The 24,700-nt window shown below is 38.4% G+C and overlaps 1 protein-coding gene across 1 annotated transcript in view; it reads right to left on the bottom strand.

The window, feature by feature from the left end:
- LOC133528881 (LIM/homeobox protein Lhx1) overlaps positions 1-24,700 on the bottom strand; it is a 93,772-nt gene that overhangs the window by 57,926 nt on the left and 11,146 nt on the right. Inside the window, 2 exon segments of the mRNA XM_061866370.1 lie at positions 15,399-15,613; positions 19,825-20,014. Of these exon segments, the coding sequence (XP_061722354.1) occupies positions 15,399-15,613; positions 19,825-20,014 (405 nt within the window).

The raw sequence follows: 24,700 nt of genomic DNA, 5'->3' as shown, positions 1-24,700 counted from the left end.
TTGACAAAACGGGACAAACTAGGGGCTATGTACAAATACATGCAAATAAAAAAAAACCATATCGGTTCAGAAATAACAGAGATCTGAGGTAACAAACATACAAAAACAAACGGTCGAATTGATAACCTCCCCCTTTTTTGAAGTCGGTTAAAAAGAATTGTGCAAATGTGCATGCAGATCAATTTAAAGATCTTGTATATCGTTCCTTTCCACTGCTGAATGTTACCTAACAGGATGCTTTTGTATGTTTTGTGACATGATTATGAATCAGAGGTAAGCTTTAAATTTGCTAGACAACGGGAAAAATAACTGTGACCGCGGCCGGCAAAAAATCCCACTTTGTGGCTTGCCATAAGAAAGCCTTGACAGGTTATTCGTATAAAGGTACAAGCAAATCTCATCCTTATGCCAAGCGACAAAGTGGGACGTTTTGCCGGCCTCTTAAAAAATAAAGCACGAAATTTAATTAAACTCCTTACTAGTTTAAAGAAAACCAGAAAATTCCTGCAACAAGTTTTCACACGATAAAATCATGGTATAATATTTCAAACACTATATAAATCCATAAAAATAGGTTCTCTTAAATGCGTTTGAGCTCCCAAGTAGCTTAAATAATATCATAAACCTAACAACAAGTTGTCACATAATAACCGGCAGTAATGAAGCATTTACGGGCGTACGAAATCGCACAATGAGCGAGGAGACGCGCGCGCCGTGACACACGGCGCGAATTGCGCGCTGATGTGCGCGCGCGCTTTATGCGCAAAAACGCACGTATGTGGCAAGGAGCTTGTAAAACAGTGGAGGTTGCGCGTAGAACAAATATTTGAGGCGAAAAAATATTATTTTGAACAGGCCAATACGAGTTTTAGTTATTCGATCTTTTTCCTATATAACACTGATCTGTCAGTGTGAAGAATACGATTAAACACCCGTTTACACTTACACGGTCGTAGCACGAGTGAAAGAGATAGTAATATGATCCCAGTCGCTACTTTGGTTCGAGGATGCTATAGTTCAATGTTTGTTGTCTGGATGAAGTTCCAGGATGATTTCCATAGTTCAGAGTTTAAAATATACGTGGTTCTCCTTGAAATGATCCAAGGCTCCTAAAGAATCACGGTGAAAAAGTGGACTTTATCATCATAAAACGCCAAAAATAGCACTTTCTTGTCTTGTACAGCCAAATAATTTAATCTCTATACTATTTCGTACCTTGTCACAGTGACAATCAATATGAAAATCGCTAGGGAACTCTTACGCAGCGGCTTACGTGAGCGATGACTCGCGAATGCGGTGGCCCAACAGCATTCGGAGATCGCCCACGTAGGACACTTCCATAGGTATCAAATGATTGAATTCACCCGCGCCGTGCCGGTTCGCGTTCGCGAGTTATTCGCTCACGTAAGACACTGCCTTACTATTGTGACTGTAACAAGGTATGAAATGGTTCTTTGACCGTACAGGCACTATCACTGCACGATAAAAAAAACCTGGGAAACATAACTTTTTACTAAAATTAATATTAATATTTATGTTTAGCTTCCCTATTTTTTAAGTTTCTAAATGGAGCAGTGTTTATACCTGGACAGCAACTATAACAAACGCCTTCATGTATGTTATTTGCATTATTATTTTGTTCTCTGACGTGATTACAATTTTATTTCAACTTGATGATGATGAGATCGCGAGATAAAATCCTTATAAAAGAAATTGTGTCTACAGACCTGTACAAGGCATTAACTAGCTGCATCTACCGAACAGTAGAAGTCATTCAACAAGTGAATGCGATATAATTAAAAAGGCCGGGCCAAACACGATCAATCTCAGCTCCATCTCCCCACATAAAGTCAAAATAATAGATGGCCACTCTAATGTCACTTTTTTGTTCGACGGCCGACGTACACGACGGAATTGACAGGTCATCAGAGAGGCGCAGGCGCGGTGACGATGCTCTTTCTCGACGTCGACGGAAAACATATCAAGTAGGCGCCTCTACGGCCGAATGTAATCCTTAATCAGTAGCAATGAAAGGCGATAAATCCATGAAATGAACACGCGTATAAGACCTTTGTTGGGCGATCAAAGCGCCTGCCGTTCGGTTCTTTTTTCAAAAGATAATCTTCGGCGGCCGAGGCGTGAAGGCCGAGCGCCACACAACATGGCGTCGACAGGTTTCTTCCCGTTTTTTTACCTCTTTGTTCCTTTCCATTATTGTCTATACATGTTTCGTTCCCGCGTTCGATTTTTGAATATGCTTTTTTTATTTTTTATCTGTGTTATTAATATTATCGCGGCTTTATTGTTCCCCTTTATTTACATACACGGTATAAAAACGCCGGACCAAAACAAGGTCTATCTGTGATGAGGCAGTTTGCGAGACGTTAATCTGAATTCGGTGAAACGCGAATAAAGCACAAATGAACATCATCACTGGATAGCATTCCTGTGTCCGATTCGCGAAGAATGGGCGATTCGCAGAAAATAATGATTTACTGGAGGCAGTAAAATTTGAAAACTATAAAAACGGGGAGGTCTGAACCGGTAGCTTGAGAACGTTCACGGGTTTCGGCAACCTTGGATAGAGGTCATTTCTAAATTTAATGGTTTTGAATCGTGTTAACAGGCAGGCATTGTGATCATTGATCAGATACTTCAGTTGGTTCAGTTAAAGATCGACAAGACAGATTGTAATTTACACTGAAATATTTTCTTCGCGATTTAGGAGTTGGTTCCATAGTTCAAGTTCTCTAGAATGGAATGACCTAAATAACTCAAGTAAGACAGATGACACACATCGGTGGGTGTGTTTAAAATACCGTGTTATAAAAATAAATGGTACCAATGATGGGTACCTACCTAGTATGAGTAGGATCGGAAAATTTAGTTCGGTGCAGCAATGCGGAAGTATACCGTTTGCTGCTTGGCTGTCAGCAACTGAACAATACGAAACGTCGATTAAAAACTGAACGGCGCTCTAGGAATTACCTGCTCCGGTTAACTTAGGTTTTACTGACTGCCGTAAAAACTACTGCAGAAAATTTTCACATTCCGCCCACCCAAATTATTTGTGACCTTAGCGAATCTAGATTGAGTCTAAAATTGTTTGTTTACCTCAATTACATAAGATGTTTGCGTTTCAAGTCAACTAATTAAGTTTTACAACATCTGTAACCGATTTTGAAGTCTTGCAATCTGATGATAGAGGCGAGTTTTGAATGGGAGGTGTAAGGAAGCAAATGAAATGAGGCATCGCGGGTTTGATTCCCGATTCAGGCTATTAAAGTGTTAAGGTTAAGTTGAATAATGCCACGGTCGGGTTGTTAGCATATGTTTTGTGTATGAATGGGCCCGTTTTGGCTGAACAGCCGTTGGATTGAGTGTCGGATGTCGTGTGCTTAACGATTGTTGTGATTCTGAGAATGTTTGTTGTGCATTCATAAAATACGGAGGCTTTTTTATTCTGTTGGCAGACGGGCAGGCACGTGAAGAAATTTTACTACCGAAAGTAAGTACCTAAGCTTATGTTTAGTGGGCAAAGGAATCTTGCAAAGTAAAATTGCAATGCAACGTGATGCGGTGCATTACCTGACGTTATGGAAGTAGCGAAGAGAGATGTCTCCATGTCACTTATTATTGTAGCGCACATTAGTTCGATTATTAGAGGAAATATTTCGACAGGGGGCAAAAGCACGGATTGAGATAAATTTCCACTTATTGTGCAAACAATACAACACATCTGACGATATTTGACTCAGTTCTATCGGCTACCATGGGAACCTTAGCAGTCAAAAACCTAAACATCAATTAACGAAAGATCATTACACACGAAAACCTCTAGTATCGATAAATAACCCCAGCATTGGTCCTTTAACACTGGGGACGTAGGGGGCCCAATTACCGAGGGCCCCCCCGCCAGGACGGGCCTTTGGCGCTCCGGCCTCAGGGTTCCCTGACTCACGGCCGAATTAATCAGGCAAAGGATAAATGAACATTTTTTTTAAAGGTGATTTTGGACCATAAATCTATTTTAGGTGAAAACATAAATCCTAATCCTCGGGGCTCTAATGAGGAGGCTGATTGCGAGTTATGTTCTAGGTTTAACGTCCTTTGTTGAGGGTTTTTGTTTCTATTCGTTTGTATACCTTTTTATTTTTTGGATTGTTTTCTTTGTCGGATCTTTGGTACCTAAACTTTATATTGCTGTTTGTCAATATAAAGTTTCTCACTGGTCATATGGACTCATTTGTTTATTTTTTAATAATTTCATCATAATATGAGAAAATAGGAAAAGGAATTAATGATTGCTGTATTGCGATTATATTACGAACTGCAAAATTAAAGAGTCGTCCTTATAATATTATAATGTCTTTCCCATCACGGAACAATGGTGCTCCGGACCTTTGGGAGGCGTGCGCGGAGCCGAAGCCAACACGTAGAGGTCCTTTTGACACTTTAATGAAATGTAAGGGGTATACCTAGCGAATGTTGCCCTTGCCCATGTCATGGGACGCACGCAGAGACAGCACCCGCCAGGGTGTAAGGACTATTTGAGGGTTGATGGAATCTAAAATGAACTGGGCTATTGGGTGAAACCGATGGACTAAATACTGGGCTATGGGATAAAGACCGGACGCCTGCCTAATAAAACGGTATTCAATTTTATTTCCGGCAGACGGTGACTCGCCCCCACAAGATGGGCCCCCACAAAAAGCGACATCTAGGATGGCTCAAGGGCAACACCGGTGTGAGCGGCTCAGGGGTGTCGAGAGGTGTAAACCGCTTTCTACCCAGTGGCTGCGAGCAGCCACTGTGCCAACTCGGGTCTTATGCAATTTTTCACTTCCACCCCTGGAGCTTATAGCTCTAACGACTCCACTCTGGCCGGCCGGCTAAGCCAGGCCAGAGGCAGAGAATCCTGTAGCACCCACCCTCCTTGCGGCTAACAGAACTCCCCAGGAGCACTCGGGTACGTGAGGTCGCTACTCCCCAACAGCTCGCCACAAGCTGCCCTGCGTTGACTGATTGCACTGGTAAAACCAGCGGGCGATGGGGTCGTCACATCCCTACGATAAAGTTATTGTAACATATCAATCTATAAAAGTCTTTAAACTTATAAACGAAAATTTACTCAAACTCATCGTTACTTTTTATAAGAAAGAAATAGGTAATTTCAATGCTGACTTCACGAAATATCAAAGCCCTTAAAATAGCGAATTCAGTTCCAATCTAAACGGTACAGACGGGTTCGCGGGAAATAATATTTCCTTATCTACCCTACCGGCTCCCCCTGGGTAGGGTAGGGTAGGTATTTGGGGTCCACGATGACAGTTTCAGAACTTCGCCCCGGGTCTGGGAAGAGGATTTCTGATTGTTTTTCTTGTTTCAATGTCATTGTTGTTTTTGGTAATGGGAATTCTTGGAAAAATTGGAAGGAGTCATTTTCGTATATTTTACGTTTATCAATATTTGACGAAAGCAACTAATACCTAAACATAAAGTCTTACTTTTTCGCTTTGCTTATTTTCATAAAGATAATGAATCCAAACCCAGGAAAAACGAAAAAAAATGGTATGACCAAGTGGTAATGGTCGCATTTTTAGACTGATTTTAGGAAAAATGTCACCGAGCCACCTTTTTTCATTGGAACAATTAAGCAACATGTCAAAAATTCAGGCATTGTTACACAACTTTGAAGTTTTATTAAATTGAACATTCTGAATCGACTTTGACTTCCCGAAAAGTTGCTTAATCGGCTCAGAAGAATGCCATTTTGATTTATAATTTACACAAAATAAATGGAAGACAAAAGCAATGCCAATGAAATGAGGAAAAATATTCAAAGCAAAATACTCTTACAAAAGCTTTTTTTGAGTAACTTTTTTAAACATCACGAAAATAAAATACGCCACGGTGTAAACAAAACTTCTGAGTGCAACGACTCTTCAGAACATTCCAAACACGAGCTGAAAGTTCAACACACTCACGCTCGAGGGCGCCCTTCAATTTCACGCCTTTTACCTGCAAACAATACGCGGTGAAGAAAAATAATAATTTGAAAAAAGAACTGCCTTTCGCGCTGAGCACTGAAAGGGAAACTCTAGTTTTGCCAGTGCACACAACCATAATATCGTTGATGCTGTCATGATATGGAAACCGTGGTAGTGTAGATCGTAGATAGATTAGCTGGTAAATTATTAATATGTATAAAAAGTAGAGATAAGTTACGAGTACCTACATGCAATGCTATTGGAGTACAAGTAGTGGTTATGCGCAGTTGGATGGAATTAAACATTAGTTTTATGAGTGTAATCACAAAGTCCCATGCGATACGACCTCCGTTCAACTAATAATTATCCACTAATAAACCCTCCAAAAAGTCGAATCGTCCAAATTACGCTAAACGCCGAACTTAACCCTCAAAACGTCGCCGCCAATTACAGTTAATAAATAATAATTTCAATAATAAGCGTGTACAAAAAGCTGTTGAGGTCACCAGTTTTTGTGGAGCTCTCTGGTACACCTTCTTGGTGCGGAAAAAAGTTATCGGGCATAGACAATGATGGGTCAGAGAGGATGGGGGCTCGTTGAAACGCCGCGCACGTCCCGTAATGGCGACCGGCAACAATCGCGCGGCACTAGCGATTATAACGATTACTGTCGATAACTTGTATCGACACCGGCTATTTGGTTAGTCGGTCGATTATCGATAATTTGCCCTCGGGGCGCGCTCCCGACTCTGTAAATCGTTGACCGATTAGTTTTTTCGATGTTTTTATTTGTCCGCTCTAAGTAGAGGTAATCGGTGAAAATACCGTTCGCCTAACAGCTATCTCTATTTTGTCATGCACTTGCCCGATTCTGCACCAACATAATTGTGGGCAGCAGTGCACTATACATATACTGAAACACATCCAACTCGTCAGAAGAAAAAAGTTTTCTATGCGAGAACAACCGCTCGCGCCTACAAATGTTTTACCGCCCTTTTCTAGTGACAAAGTCGCTGTGGCACAAGTCGCTGTTTATAATAACCATCTTTTTAGGTAAGTTTATAGGTACATTGAAAGGCGTCTATCCAAAAAAGTGCCGTAAATATATGAACTTTTAGGAGCAAAAATGCCAAATTTCCCCAGCTTTAACTTAAATCTGGATAAAAGTGATAAAGTAGTAAACTTTCTGAACGTAACCTCGAAAATAACGTAGGTAAGCTTATAAAGGTATAACGACACATTTTCATGGCATTTTTGCAACCAACCTCGCGTCATATTTTACTACCTATAATTCTATTCCGTGAGTTCATATAAACTAGAAACCCGCGAGTCCGAGCTTTCAAAAACGCTACATTAAAACGTCATAAACCCAAACATAAACGTTTACTGCTGCAGGTTTACGAGCTACCTATCGATCGTTTTAATGGCGAATAAAAATTAATGACAGACGCAGGATGGCCGAGGCGTTAGATAATTAAGGAAAAGTGGGTAAAGCACCGCGAACTATTCGCTGCCGGTATTGATGGTTTCTCTTAAAGAATGTTGATAGTGCCCAATTGTAGCAGCCGTTATCTATTTAATTTGAGGTATTTTTTTGTGATTTTGAGGCGAATTTTTGGATGTTCACATAACATGTTATTAAGGACAGTAGTTTAAAATGGATACCTCTCACCGTTGTGTTGTTTACATTAAAGTGACATTTGAATGCCAATGTCAATTTCCTCGATAAAATAAGTGACAGAATGAACATCATAATTGCGGCATGTGGCGGCGAAATCGACAGAAATAGAGGCGGCAACAAAGACGCCGCAACAGTAATGCAGCTGCAGTTTACATCCGAACGTCACCTTTACATATGTGAAAATTGCCACAAGATAAATTTGAGGGATTCTAACCAGAACAATTTTAATAAATAGGTACGTTTAATTTGCTCAACTTTAATCGTAGAAACAAAGTTACATCTAGCTATTTCTTATACAAAACAAAGTCACTAAAGCCTGTGCATAAGAAAGTGTAAACTTCCATCAAACCCCACTGAAGGTTTCAGTATGTACTAAATCTCCCGATCTCTCGATCTTCCACCCGTAAATGACGGAATATATTCAAGGGATTTGAAAATAGGACGCCCCGTATAAAGTCGATCGTGCCGTCGGTTGCAGGGTCGCGAGAATGGCCGCCTCCCCCCTCCCGGCGAAATGGGATTCTATCGGTCTCCTCCATTCCACGCTATTCGTCTCTACGTGACTATACATATCTATATGTATCTACGATCTACCTTCGCTCTTGTTACTGACGGGTAAGTGTCAAATTACAGTATTTATAAACGTAGTCTAATATGGTCTTCTGATGTTTTGTTTACGATTTTTTTTTTGCGCGGCCATTCATTGCCATTGAAAAAACAATAAGCAATTTTTGTTCTGCGTTATATTCTCTTAATAGTCGAAAAATATTACTAGATACGATCAGAAGCATCGACAAAATTGCACCTACATTTTAAATAATTATAAGTTACACAAAACGGTTGGGCGCGATTCGTAACCGGTTAAAAATTACGCTTAAAAAATAAGCATCTAAATTGTCTATGATTACCTCTGGCATAAACGGAGCGCGCCAAAGCGTAGCCATTTAAAACAACAACATTTCCGGGGTTGCCAGTATCGGTTGCTGCACAAACACGGGATATTTGCGAGGGTTCAACCCTATTGTGGGACGAGGGCAACGTAAGCAGTTATGTTATTAATATTGCATTAATGCCGATCTGTTATTTTTTATGTTGCATAAGCCGTCGGCAATTTCACCGGCGTCCGACGTAGACTCGGATAAGTGATCGTTTTTTAGTGAGTCTGTGCAAACGTACCTATAAAACAATGTTGTGTGAGTTACAAAGTTGCATGCAATGCCACCATTTGTTTGCCAATCAGTGGCTTCACACGTACTTCACAGGTTTATCGCGTAAAAACTTGTCAATGTCTACTATAATTATGATCTCGTACGTTTTCGAAGCATATTTGCGAAATAAAAATCGAAGAGATTTATGGAGCGAAAAATACAAATAGATTGTATAATAATTAGGTTGGTTCCCATAGTCAGCATAGTCATGCTATTTTCTTTCTCCAAAAAAAACTTCAAGATCAATTAGTGACAATCACCAACTAGGTATTTATCACGTTATATAGTGTACCTATATTATGTAAAGATATGAACAAAATTATTCTTTTTTCGCATATTTTTAGAAACGCAAGCACTACACCACACCATAAATTGACGACCGGTTTGGCCTAGTGGGTAGTGACCCTGCCTACGAAGCTGATGGTCCCGGGTTCAAATCCTGGTAAGGGCATTTATTCGTGTGATGAGCATGGATATTTGTTCCTGAGTCATGGGTGTTTTCTATGTATTTAAGTATTTATAAATATTTATATATTATATATATCGTTGTCTAAGTACCCTCAACACAAGCCTTATTGAGCTTACTGTGGGACTTAGTCAATTTGTGTAATAATATCCTATAATATCTATTTATTTATTTATAAAGGAGTTCTAGTTATACGACTATAAAAAGCTGGGGTAGCTCCCACACAAAGCGCGGAAAACTCGACCGTCATCAACGCGTGCATTTGATTGATAAGCGATATCGCACACGTCCGGTACACGTGGAAATAGATTTACCCGAGCGTAGCGTAGATTTATCCCAAGGGTTACTGGCTGGTTAAGCAATGATAACACTGTTTTCTTTTATCTTGAGACGACGAGTTGGCTTATTCTGCCAAATTTCTTAAGTTACTGGTTACGTTACTGGATAGAATAATCCGGTTGTTTTTTTTTTTCTTATCTTAAGGCATTTGGCTCATTCAGCCAAATTTCTGGCCAAACTGAGGAACAAAATGGTGAAATGTAGAAAATATAATATGTACTGGAATATGGAAAGAGATTTTTAGAGAGATAAAGACTGGATTTGGTTAAGATCTCACAGAAATAACATAATAACCCCTAAATGAGTATTTGCCTCAGAGTCAATTTTGCTTGGTCAATGTATTTGCTCTATATTTTTAAGGAAATTTGAGAAAAAAGAGTACTTTAAAGAAACTTCTTTTAGGACAGATATACCGACAAATATCAAGAACATGTACTTAATAACTATTTGAAACATGTTTACCTAGCATAATCTCAAACGATATTCCATTTCGGAGAACAATATCAATAATCGCATAAGTCTAATCCGTTCCAAGCCGGGTTTAGCCCAACCAGCGAAAGAGAAAACACCCAACTACAAAACGCATTATGTCAATATACAAAAGTTAGTGAATTGCTACCTTTTGTTCCTGGGTAAGTTTGAAGATGCGATTTACCCGCTGAAATGCGAAAGGACGTAAGTCATATAAAGATGATACATGTTACCGACCTTTTCTTTTGGAAAGGCTTTGTATGACATAGATACGTATCGTTGCGACTGCGTGGGGACGGGCAGAGATAACACTCCCCTCTCGGTTAAGCTGTTTTTTCATACGCGGTTTAAAAATATTTTGATAAATTTGGTAAATATGATAAAAATCAATATTCATACAAATTATTTATATTTTTTATTTTAAAAGCTGTACGAAATTTTGGTGCGGTCTTGAGGAAAAGTACCTAATTTATGTTATTTTTCTAGTGTAAGTAGGTATTATTACTTTTTCATATCACATATACATATGTAGAGCTCCTACAAACAGATTTGCTCTCAGAAGTATATTAGCTACCTGTTTAGACTACCAATACCGTCGCACCGCTGTTTTTTTTTATAAGTACATTTAAATGACAGAGTATAAATGATAAATTCAAGAGGTCTCGTATAATCACATAGGTATATACCATACTGTACGTTGCTAACTTTTATCGTAGACACTACTGGCCGCGGCCTCACATATCTAAGCAATTTCCATTTTAATATCTACAATAACACTAGCCTACCCGATTGAGCGTAGAAGCAAGTATATTTGCCAACATTATTCCACTCTAACAATATCTAAACACAATTACCCCGAGCAAATAACGCAACGCCGCGGGCGGACACATGTTTGTGCAAACATGGCAACCCCGTCGTATGGCTAGTTTGTTTTCTGTTTACTTTTACTGATTATGAACTTTTGAAATACGAAAAATGCGCATTTTTCGTTCGATTTAATTTTCGGGGCACAATCCACTTAGGTAGGTACTTCTCCTACATGGGGGTTTAAAAGTAATTTTTGGGTTATTTCGACTCACGAGGTTAGAATCACGAGGACTATTGGTTGAAACAAAGAAAATAAATATCTGCAGTTTTTTATATAATTTTGTATTAGACCAAACTAGTTGGCAGCCATTTTGATAGTAAGACGATTTTGATAGATAGACGGTGCAAGTGTTCTTTTAAACGTCAAAGTTCTATGAGATTTTGACGTTTATTAAATAACACTTGCGTCGTCTGGCGTATCAAAACCGCTGCGAAGTTAGCTTGGTCTAACTCTAAGCAATTTTGAATGCCTTTTGCTACCCTAAAGCCTTTAAATATGCACAGGGAGGCTAATCACGTGATAGTTCAATTCGTTTACTTTAACAATTTCAGGTAAGTATTTACAAAACGTTAATTTATTTGGATTAGAATAGGGAAGTCCGAAATAAAAGCAGTGTTGCCATAAAAAAGGCATAAAAGGCCTTCAATGGTTTCGGATTTCCTCATACTTTTTCCAGTCACAAAAAGTCTACATTGACGTAGCATTTATCTGGCACACCCACTTTGTCAGTGGAAAAAGGCGGAAATTTTAAAAAATGTAGGCGCGAAGAGTTGACGTCCTATAGAAAATTTGATTTTCGCGCCTTTTCTTCTGCCAAAGTTATCAATGTTTCGAGTATCTCTAAAGTAGGTTCTACGTTTTATTGGTAGTAAAGTATTATTCTACAAATGTATTATTTCACAAAGCATAGTCTATTCAAGCAGGGATGTCACGAATGTAGCATTCTTCACATTCGTGAATGCGAATGCGAATCCGAATGTCCAAGATGCGAATTCCCAAATGCGAATATACTAATGTTAGGGAATGTGTAGTTGTTACTATCATTCATAATTATAAAAAAATCTGTAGTACATAAAACATGTCACCTTAGAACGGGATGTTATAGAGTTGAGAAATGCTGTCGACTGGTCATAATACATTACTTGAATACAGTTTGCGCACCTGCGCACATTCGCATCGCAAAACATTCACTTCATTTGATGCGAATGCTAGTGTTTAAAACATATTCGCATCGACATTTGAATATTCATGACATCCCTAATTAAAACAGATGCTATCTTTAACGTGAGCAAAGTTATGTCTGAAAGACTGTTTTAAACAAACAAACTTGTATTGAGTGGACATTACGTTAAACTACGGACTTTAAAATTTAACAGTCCACATTATTTGTGAGCTATTAACCAAGTCTACACTAATGTCACATTTTTGCCAACGTTCTAAAGTGTCGTAACTTCTGACATTTAGTATACTTTGTTTTGACGGCCATTTGTCATAGATATAGTCTGGCCAGCCAGTCATGGCAAATTGAAAAAGGTGGAAATCTCAAATTATTATATATTTAAGTATTTAACCAATAGCTGATACTTTCAGATTTAGGTTCAAGCCGCGTTTATTTGATTATGTCATAGCGAAATAAGTAAGCTTAGAGTGCTAATTCAATACATCAGTTTTTTTTCCAAAAGGCAGGTTATTTCGCAGTCGACATCTAGCGTCAATTAGCGGATTTATCAGTACTGCTACTTGACAATAGATGTCTCGACGAACGAAAATTCTAATGCTCAACAATTTTCAGCGCTAATAATATAACCGGATTAACAGGTACTCTATTTTTAACTCCTTCTGCTTGTCATGTTTGTAGTAAATTGTTGAGCACCACACTTTTCATCAGTCGAGACACTCGAGACATCTAGTGACAAGTAGCGGTACTGATAAATCCGCTAATGTCGAGTGCGAAATAACCCGCGTTTTAATAAGAAAACTGATGTATGGAGTTAGCACTCTATGCTTATTTACTTATTTTTCTATATTTCTATTTTATACGTTATATTACGATAGTTTGGCTGTACTTTGTGCAACATTTTAATTAAAAATTATTTCATATTAAATTAGCTTTCTAATTCATTTTAACGTTTTCAAAAAATTGTGTGACTGAATTGACACCGACCTCGTTACATCCATCCATAATGAGCACCTAGTAAAATTTTATTTATAAATAATCAAATTGGCGAACATTTTAATTTTATTTTACATTGCTGCACAATAACTTTTTTCACATACAGCTATCTCACTCTACCGCATTAATATTTCCGTTCCGTAGCTTTGTCGTATGTAGTCAACAAATCATTTGACAGCAGCATTACTTATCTGCCACGATCAGTTGACCAGACTATGTGGTGTGGCCGCTCAGTAACTGTTCTCTTTACAAGCAAACATTTGACTATTTTAAGCGTGACTAAGCCTACACTGGCGCCACTTAACGCGAGTGCGAAATCAGGGTTAGAATCTGTAAAATCGCTTAACCAAGAATACGTTGTACTTGCTGTTTTTTGAGCAGTATATGCCAAATTTCTCATTACTGGCAACTCCTTTGAATGACATAGGTTTATAGGAAAGCAGAGGATACGAATATCAAATTTTTCTCCGTCCTGGGACCCATTACTCGAACCTGGGGCCCATTTCTCGAACGATATTAGTCTAATATTATTAGTGTGTTGCCATGGTAATCCATACGACTTAACAGATCGTGGACTAGTATTAGTCCAATGCCGTTCGAGAAATGGCCCCCTTATTAGGCTAATATTATTTGTGTGTTCATGGAGACCCATACGATTTGACAGTTCATTGACTAATAATATTAGTCTAATACCGCTTAAGAAATAGGCCCTTGTCAAGTCGTATAAGTTACCATGGCAATACACTAATAATATTACTAATACCGTTCGAGAAAAGCGCCTTTGGTTGCTCTAGAAGCTGATGGGCATGAATATGAGCGTTTTTCAAAGATAGAACATTGTTGCCAGTATAATAAAATAGAGTTTAATTATAAATTGCCACCAGCACCAACGCCAATAGTACGAAGAATATTGTAAATGTGCAGCGGAAATATTTGATCTACGTTATAACATAATAATGACGTAGATCAAATACTGTCTATAGTATTAATGTCATTAATTGCAATTGAACTAGTTAGTATGATTTAGGTATAGTTAATTAGTAATATTTCTTGATATTATTTGAAATAGTCTTTGGCGGGACGAAGAGTTCATGAATACTGAAGTATAATGAACTGGTATACTTATACATTTATACTTCAACATCTCAAGCTACTTGGTTTTTAATAACTAGAACAGCCATATTTTATCAAAGCGATTACCAGTTTAACGTCTCCACAAACTGCCATTAAAGATTCAGTAGCACATATATAGCATATATTTATTTTATGTACATAGTAATTAGCAATGAAACCAGAAAAACCGGAATTTAAACGAGTAGAGTGGCTCAGTCCATAGTTTAAAGCCCTCGTGTTTCTATAGATATAAATAATCCTTTGACCTTATTCAAACTTATTTGAAAAGGGATTGATATGCCCCAGTCAAAATATTTGTACTGTCACTATGTATTCGGTACTTCAGGTCACGATTTTCTTGTCTACAATCCGTCACTTTTTTCTAACTCACGTCAAGGTGTTGCCATCGACAAAGCAGTTCATAAAAAGTAAAAAAAGATGTCTACGGCACTACCGCGTGGAGACGTGGCTAATGTGTAATGCGGTTGGCTTTTTGTCCGACGCCTTGGTCTTTTTTCGATTCTTTTTTCATTGGGTTCGGTTACGGTTCGTATTGATCGAAAAATCCGATTTCGAAATGGGTGCTACGAGAGTTTTATTGTTGCCGCGATACGTTCTTAAACAATAAAAAACGCATTTTAAACTGAGAATGCAATTCTCACATGTCACGTTCGAAAATTGAAGGGGACGTGGTCGTGTTTTAGAAATGTAATTATTCGACACCGATTGGGTACGAATCGAGTCGGGGACAATAAAAGACCTCATTTATTTTTTAACAAGTATGCCAACATTGAGTTAATTGCAAACGTGATCGCGTATGTCGATGTATAGGTTACGCAAATAACGTTTGCTATCCAATCTGCAAATAAGAATCGGTTCATTTCAAAATATGTTGAAATTGATTATTAGAAAAGAATAGGACACAAAAAGGTATATTAGCAATAGCAGTCATGATATCACTGTATGGTCAATAATCAAATAATTGATTTCCTAATCTAATAAAGTGTACATCAATGTTTTTGTTTTGGAGCGCCCAAAGCCCAATTTCAAAATTAGAAAACAAACTTTTTAAAAACAAAAATGACTTACAATGCTGCGTCGTCGGTGTCTTTCCAGCCAGGTAGTCCTCCTTACAAATAAACTTGTTGTCATCAAGGACGTATAGTTCCTCGCCGGTGGAAAGCTGCTTTCTGCAGACGAGGCAAGTGAAGCAGTTGAGATGGAAGACTTTTTCTCTCGCTTTCCGGACCAGGTCAGAGGGGGATATGCCGTGCCCGCAACCACTGCATTTCGTTCCATATCGCCTGAAAACGAAAATCAGCGTTATTTATATGAGCATGATAATCAAACATTCAATTCATAACAATATATTTTTACATAAATATAGATAATCTTATATTAAAAACACGTCGTTGGTTTTAAGGACAACTGTCACGCTCTAACATTAAGAGCCTTTAGGCACAGGGTGATTGACCTCGTCATTTTGTAGAATGAGACTATCAACAACAGATCTTCTTGGTCTGGTCAATTTTAATTTCATATTTTTACATGAGAACACACTGTCGAAACATTAAAATTGGTATTTCGAAGAACCTGCTACCATAATACTTATACGTTGTGAGCCATAAGCATACGAACTGCACTAAATAGTCAAAGCTCAACATCTAAATGATCACTAATAACAGTGGAATGGTCGCCATTGGTCGCTTCCAAACAAACTTGTATGTAAATACCAACTGAGTATCAAATTAATTGTTGGTAGAAAGGTCAATTACAAAAATCGTTGGTTACTGTCGATTACCTCCAAGGCAGGACTTTAATGGTGTTTTTTCATCAAAAACAACGTTTATGTTCTTGTGAACAACATTCCAATCTATTTATTCGATACGTGAATTTTTTGCAGTTTTACACAGTAGCTTCGAAGCAAAAAATCAGCAACAGTCGGAACCAACATCAAACCAATGTACCTACCAGTTGCGATGCGATTCACTAATGACAAGAAATGTCTTATGATTAGGAGAATCACTGACACATTTAAGTTAGTGAACGACTTGGTTTTCAACTAATTTTTGAAAAGTGGAGAGTAGATGAAAAGTTATTCGATGTAATGAACCTTAACCTTTCAACTTATTTTGTCAGGTCAGTTTTAAATATCTCTCGCGTCGTTTATCGTTTGTTCGTCGTTTATATTATAATACTTTAAACTTTACCTCATTTGACATTTGTAGTTCTGCACGTGCGCGTACTTACTTGTAGGCAAAATCTTTTTTTTTTTACTTATTATTTGACCAAATTAATTTTTGAAGTTATAACAATGAAAATGTGAGATATGCATCTTGGGTTTACAACGAAATAATCCAAAGACAGAATTAAATCATTTTCAAGATTGCTGTTCAATATATTATAGTCAGGCTAACATATACGAGTAAAGTCAGTAGAAAAAGGCGCGAAATTCAAAGTTTCTATGGAGAGACAAGCCTCGCGCTTACTTTTTTACGAGCTTTGCCGCCTTTTTCTACTAACGGAATAGGCTTGCCAAACTATGGGTATTCATGAATATAGGAAAATAAAACATTTTTTTTTAGTTTGCGGTCGTCACCATATTGATGGTTCGCCTTTGTGGTTTACGCATATCAACAAAACACACTGCGAACGCAACTTTTTTATTATTTTATCATCACTTTGAATTATTACCAGCACCATTTGCATAAACGATGGAGGCCATATGAATAAAACATAAACTTGTACGCCGGCAACCCGCGATGTTATTTTCGCAATGTAACTACTGCCGACAATTATCGAGATTTCAAAAATCGATCATCATACAGTCTGGTTACTAAAACCAGGAAACAAATAAAAAAAAAACTTAGAAGCGCGATTGATTGCCTATTGCCTACAGATTTTTCAAATTTCGCGCCTCCTAATGACTTTATATGTTAGCCTAACTATAATATATTGAACGGCAATCTTAAACGTGATTTAATTCTGTCTTTGGATTGCTTCGTTGTATTTTAATTTTTTAATGGCATCTCATGTCTGGCTGAATGTTTTATGCGCTGAACGAAGTTAAGTTTGCAATAGCCCGCGGGCAGAGTCTTTCGGTCTTTGATGGGTAATTATTTTAAAGTCTCCAAGCAAAGAATAAATCGTGACGTCTGAGCGTAGGGGACAATAAATTTAAAATGCTGGTTGTTTGTGCACTGTGCATGTCTTAAAGCTATAATCTTTTACAGACCATAACCAAGTTTGTCAACGCTAAAGCGTAAATACTGACTTTTATATCTTGAAATACATTTGACTGAGATTAACTTATCCAATTCTTGAACAGCACTGATCAGCCATAAATATAATTTATTTACAGTGTCCCATGTCCATGAGCGTTTATAAAAGAGTTATCTGCTTTAAAAAAAACTTATCTGTTTTAAGAGAAAAAACAAACCATAAATTTAATAGCGCGGTGTCAAGCAAACGGAAATGACATCACTTAAGGCCGAAATGTCGCCGAATGAACTCATCAAATTACGAAAAACATACGAAATTAAACCATCAAGGCGGCGGAAGTGGTAAGTGAACCTTTTTCCGCTGTTACCTGACCTACGATGGAATTACTTTTTTTACTGACAGTTTTGGCGCCAAACCCTACGATTTAACAATTTAGTGGGCAGTTTTTGTCTAAGGGTGGTCGGAAACGTTTACCACCGCTTGCAGGCTATTCTCACAGTTGTGTTTTAATGTACGCTCAAGAGCAAACAAGTATTTTTTTTTATAAAAAATTTCATACGCAGTATACTTTTTCATTGTGGTTTAAGAAAAACATTTAAAGACAAATTTAAAAGAGGTTACCGGAGGATACCGGATACATGGACCATATAAATATGAAACAAAAAACATCAATAAATCCTGGGCTTTGGAGGAGTAACTAGTTTCAGGTATTTTCATTTGTTGGTGTTCTTCACCAAGGGGGAGAAGTTTAACATCTGAAAGGCATAAGCAAGCTGCAATTAAAGTTTTTACTTTTAATACTATTAACACATTCACTACCAGCGACCAGCTAGGCAGGTTCTCTGTTCGTGGGCGCTTTTTGTTACAAAGCGGAAACCACGTGCTATCAGCTGATCTCGTAGCGCGCTAGCAGTAAATGTTAAATGTGTTAATGCAGCACAGACCGGGTATGCAAGTCGTTTGATGTCGCATCGTAATAGATAACAAGGTATTTCTAACTAACTTTGGAATGTGAAAATGTCCTTCATTCTCGATAGATTTTCGGTTTTCTTGTTTACATGAAGAAGCTAGTTTGCCACGAGGTTGCGAAGTTACTGGTTTAGAGTCCGCAGCAAGCTCAGCCGAATTTCACCTTCCCATACAAAGGGAGTTTCGTTCTCATTTTAAAACTACGTGTTGGATTGAAATGAAACTTTGTACACAACAATGACATAAGGTATATCTATGCCTGTAATTATTTTATGTAGCTCCAGCTTATAAGAGATATACCTTATCATATTGTAAGTAATGCAAAGTTTTAGAGTAATCTAACTAGTCGTTTAGCGCTAATCATAAATTCATGACACGTTGTCGTTTTGCCTCTACGAAGCATTTTCTTTACATACCGGGAAACCTATGTTATCGGCTACAACGTAGCGCTACGACCGTAGCTCAGAATGTGTTAAAATGAGAGCTCAACCTGCGTTTGTTTGGAGAACTGAGCTTGCTGCAGACCCTTAAAAACATAATTATATGTTATTTTAATTAACTTCCTGTTCCTTTTAGTTTATGCAGCATTCTGTACTGTACTCACCTAAAAAAATTGCCATTAGCCCAGCTCCGAAAACTGTCCAAGGGACATAGCCAAGATATCAATCGTTGATATAAAACGCCAATCGAAACTTAATGTGGCGTTCCATGCCTAAAGGGTCCTATGCTCCATTTGCATAAGGACCCTTCTCTATGGAAAGCCGCCAATTAATAATGTATGTGGCATGGCAGTCTGGCCTGAGAATCTGCGTGTTATATTTACAAGGCCGATCTTAACAGGCAATCGGCAAAGATTCCATCAAAGTAGAGCTTTCACCTGAAGAAGTCATTACGGCAGGACAGCTTGTTGTAACTCCAGTAGCACTTGTCTACCGCATATTTGAGATATAATTTATGATGAGAAGACATTGAAATCTGGTAGCAATCTGGATACATACCTAATTCAGAAACGTTTTTTTATGGGAGATTAGTCGATGGGTCAATACTCAAACACGCTTCAACACGTGCAAGTCCTATAGCAGTAGTTACACCCACATGAAGAAGTCAATTTTTTTCTTTTTTTGAATGATATAGGAGGCAAGCGAATAGACGGATAACCTGATGGTAAGCGATAACACCCGCCCATGGACACCTGCAACACCAGAGGGGTTGTGTGTTGCCGGCTTATTGCGGCAGAACATCTTGTTGTTCCTCGAGTAGCACTTGTCGGTGAGCGGCGCCCGGCAGCGGCGGAGCGGATGTGCAGTTACGGCTGTCAGCTCACCTGAAGAAGTCATTGCGGCAGAACAGCTTGTTGTCCCTCGAATAGCACTTGTCAGCGAGAGGCGCGCGACAGTCTGCGCAGCGCACGCACGCCGCGTGCCACGCGCGCTCGAGCACGTGAAGCAGGAACTTGTCCAAGATCGGCTTCTCGCAGCCGGCACACGACATCGCGCCGCCTGCTTCGCCACGTCCTGTGAACAAGAGTTTCATACCTCATATATTTTAGGGAACTTTGATGTAAGCAAACAGTTTTATATTACTGTTAGTCTAATTACAGACAGCTATCAGTGATCCTGGGGGCCTAGCGTCAACGACCAATGCCAAACGAAAGATGCTATGGAAAGTCACGTGACTATTTCCATATATTATTTAAGTTTTGATTAGCGTTTTTTTCAATGATTGTCATCTTGAGTATGTTTAGGCTCCCAAGTCCTTCCTATGTGAGGCCACTCACTGATACCGTTAATATACCTATGCCCTTTAAAGAATACTTTAATCTATCTGCTAGAAAGATTGACAGGTTTACCGTAATATTGTCAACCATCCAGATTACAGGTTACCCAAATGTAATCAGTGAAGTTAAACCTAGGGTCTTTGTTAAGCGTTTTTAGCATCCCATCTGATGGCAAAGTGTTCATGCTGGTTTGGATAATATCATGACCCTAAAAACCTATTTTCTACGTAAAATGATAAACATCTCAAGGATACTTGTGTTGTAAACATGGCGCGTGTTTAAAGTCTACGACCTAGCTCCTTGCTGTTATTGTCCAACGTTTATGCACATTTTACTGCCGGGTCAAAGTTTAAACTTCTCTTTAATAGTTCTCTTGCTTACAACGTAACTGGGCAGCTGAACGGATCACCTTCAAATCAACCGGTAGGCAAAACAAATTCAGATAACTCATATAGTGTCGGATTGTCTTTTGAATTTCTCGCCCCGTAATTTTCAAAAATTGTCATAGCTACTCTTCCAGGCAAGTATTACTGTTAAGAGGATTGGATCGCAAAACTTGACAAAATATGTAGTAACAATTTTTTTTATCGAATTTTGAAAGAGGAAGGTACAGTAAGATTCAAAGGTAGCAGATCAGACCACAGACTACGCGTTAGCAAAATAAGATTTGTCTCTTTATTTATAACAAATAAACTATAGCAAATACTTTTGAACCTGAACTGTGGATATTTATTAATTTTATTATATTTATTTGGAAAAGTATTCCAGGGTGGCAGATATTATTGGCGCATTGTTTTATCCGCTACGATTATTGCTGAAACGAATCTAAATTATATTTACGGAGTTAAAATCGGTCCGAGCAGCAGATGTTTTTCGCTTTATCTAGTTTACGTACAAGCGTAGTACTACTTGTATCTACTATTATCTACAATTGAATCTACAAAGTTAGTTACACTCATAAACTGTTTATAGAGGGACACATAAAAGTATACTCACACAACATCGCGTCTCGATATCAAGTATTTAGGTACTAGCAAGTAAGTCTACTACAAACATGCAACTACAATATATGCCTACACAAGGTAATGCTGTTATCGCGACCCTATTGAACCTGTCTAATCGAGCGAAAAGTCTCAAGAAACATACCAATCGGCATGTATGTAGCTATATAACTTAAATGGTTTGTGCTGAGTAGCCATTGGTGTTTTATTCGCACCGCTTAGCTAAACATGTCGATCGAACTAGTGTTTCGATTAATAGAGTTGACTGAATCATTTCTGGCTGGCTAAGATGGTCGGTTTCTTATCATCTGTCATCATGCCTGTCACGTTCTAACAAGTACGTAAGTGCGAAAGTGACGCATGACTTGACAAGTGATAAAAATGCGACCATGATACCGCAGCTGCAGCGGTATCATGGTCGCATTTTTATCACCTGTCATGTCATGCGTCACTTTCGCACTTACATATATGTTAGGATGTGACAGGCATAGTGGCAAATGATAAAGAGCCGACCATCTTAGCTGCACTGACTACTATAGAATACGGAATTTAAATAAAATATTAATATTTACGCTTGTCTCACAAATATTAGGTAGAGCAGGGGTTACCAAATGGCGAACCGCGGTCCGGATTCAGACCGCCGACCTGTACATTACATTTGCTTATTTAATAAACTCAAGTAGAAACGTACCACGATGGTCATTCTATTTTTAAAACCGGACCACTGAAGAAACTAATCTGTGACCCCTGAGGTAGGGCATAGAGTACAAATGGGACAAGTGATATTGGTCGATTTAGACACCATAAAATAGCCTACTCCATATAATACCATTATCCTGAAAAGAAAATGGGGACTTAAGGATGACTCAGGCTAGAACAACCCTGGTTCGGGCCGAGGCAACCGACACTGCATTTTCTATGACAGGTGACCGGTGATCACGTTATGCTTTCTAAAAAAAAAAAACGAAGACTCGGATGACTCGTGCAGGACCGGGCCAGAGGGCCTACCGCGAACCACGTTCGACGTTTTGCCTCTCTGTCGCACTTGTAAATTTGTAAGTAAGTGTGACAGGGAGGCAACACGTCGAACGTGGTTCGCGGTAGGCCCTCAGGACCTGGCAGGATCTTCCGGCGTTTCGTTTTCTATTGAAAGCACCACGTGATTACCGAGCAGTCGTCATAGGAAATGATATTTTAGATGTACTTAATATAAATTTAAGTTATTTCGGGGTTGGTCCCATAGTAAAAGTTGCTCAGTATAAGCCCAAAAACTCCCTGGCAACGGGAATGCACATATTTTTTGGCCACATTGTATATCTTGTAATTGTGTAATATTGTATACCCGAAAAGAGTAGCCGTTGTCGGCCCGGTCTAGCATGTCATCCTTTATACTGGATGGTCCGAGAACTGTTAGCTCGCTAGGCGGTAAGAACAACAACATTGAATGCTAGAAACATAATAGGATTTTCTTTTACGATCGATAAAGTTGGTGAATAAAGTTTTATTAGCATTTTGCCATTACCGGGTACGTACCTATGTGCGTGTTTCTGAATGTAGTTATGTACTCTATTATTTATGCCTAGTGCTGGCAGCTATAATTTAAAACTTACTATAGTGTTATTTTAAATATTGAATCAAATTATGAATCATTCCCGTGTTTATGTTTACAGTCAATATATTTTTTTCACCACACCAACTGGTAAAGGCTCTTTTGTTTGTTCAAAAACTGATAAGAAAGTTGCATTTTATCCACCTGTGGGGCAAAGTAATCTAATGCTAATTCTGAGTTGTATCCTTATGTTGGCTGGTAGAATTGACTTTTAAATGATGGTTTTGAATGAGAAATATTTAATAACGTTCATTTAGGTTTGATTTTTTTTTCATTACTTTACAGTTAGTATTTTCGTCGCGTTGGTGGGGTGAAAAATTTTATGTGTCACTCGGCAAAATTTGTTTAACTCTCGTGCCTTGAAACCCTCGCAACCCTCAAGATTCCATTATACGAACCACTCGCTACGCTCGTGGTTCAATTGTAGAATCTTTCGCTTTTTCGGGTTTGCCCAACAACAACTTTGCCCCTTTGTAAAACAATAACTATTATATTATAAAGATCACATGAGACAAACTTAGAGAGTCGAAGCAGATATTATCGGTCACTCACTGACCGATAATACCTGCTTCGACTCTCTAGAGGAGGAGAAAAGGAGTTGACAGTCAATACATTTTTTTTTCGTTTAGTGCCCAGCGTCTTCACTTGAATCTTAGGATGCCTAGTCACTGTTCAAGCAACTAAGGACAGTGTTAGGGTAATTGCATATCCCCATGCACTCTGAGAGCCACGGCCGAGATACATTCTATCTCTACCTGCGGTTGTAGCACTGTCGCATTTTTATCGCTTGTCACTATGACTCTCACTTTCGCACTTACATAGGTACTTGTTATAACGTGACAGGCATAGTCACAAGTGATAAAACTACGACCGTGTTACAGCCGCTGTAAATATATTTAGAGGTCTAAACGACGCGTTTTACATTTAGGAACAATGAAGTTTGCATGCAAGATAATCAACAGAAATTGTTAGGTTCCTAACCAGAGGCCAGTAGGGCTAAGGCTAAGATGGTAGGTTTTTTATCATCTGTCATCATGCCTGTCACGTTCTAACAAGTATGTAAGTGCGAAAGTGATGTATGACATGACAAGTGATAAAAATACGACCATGATATCGCCGCAGAACGGCTAGCTAAAATGACAATGGTACATTGAAAAACTCCAAACAAAAAAAGCGGCCAAGTGCGAGTCGGACTCGCCCATGAAGGGTTCCGTACCATTTATGACGTATTAAAAAAAAACTACTTACTAGATCTCGTTCAAACCAATTTTCGGTGGAAGTTTGCATGGTAATGTATATCACATATTTTTATTTAGATTTTTCATTCTGTTATTTTAGAAGTTACGGGGGGGGGGGCACACATTTTACCACTTTGGAAGTGTCTCTCGCGCAAACTATTCAGTTTAGAAAAAAATGATATTAGAAACCTCAATATCATTTTTAAAGACCTATCCATTTGATGGTTTGATGAAAAAAGATTTTTTGAGTTTCAGTTCTAAGTATGGGGAACCCCCAAAATTTATTGTTTTTTTTTTCTATTTTTGTGTAAAAATCTTAATGCGGTTCATAGAATACATCTACTTACCAAGTTTGAACAGCTATAGCTCTTATAGTTTCGGAAAAAAGTGGCTGTGACATAAACGGACAGACAGATGGACATGACGAATCTATAGGGGTTCCGGTTTTTGGCATTTGGCTACGGAACCCTAAAAAGTACATATGGATGACAGATGCTTTGAAAATATAGCTTATTTAACAAATGCTATCTTGGCTAGGACCCCAGGTGTCTAATTAGACTTTTTTATGTGGCTAT

Source organism: Cydia pomonella, chromosome 20, assembly GCF_033807575.1.
Source record: "Cydia pomonella isolate Wapato2018A chromosome 20, ilCydPomo1, whole genome shotgun sequence".
Classification (NCBI taxonomy): Eukaryota; Metazoa; Arthropoda; class Insecta; order Lepidoptera; family Tortricidae; genus Cydia; species Cydia pomonella.
The sequence above is the reverse complement of the archived record's forward strand: the minus strand, read 5'-3'. Positions and strand labels throughout refer to the sequence as shown.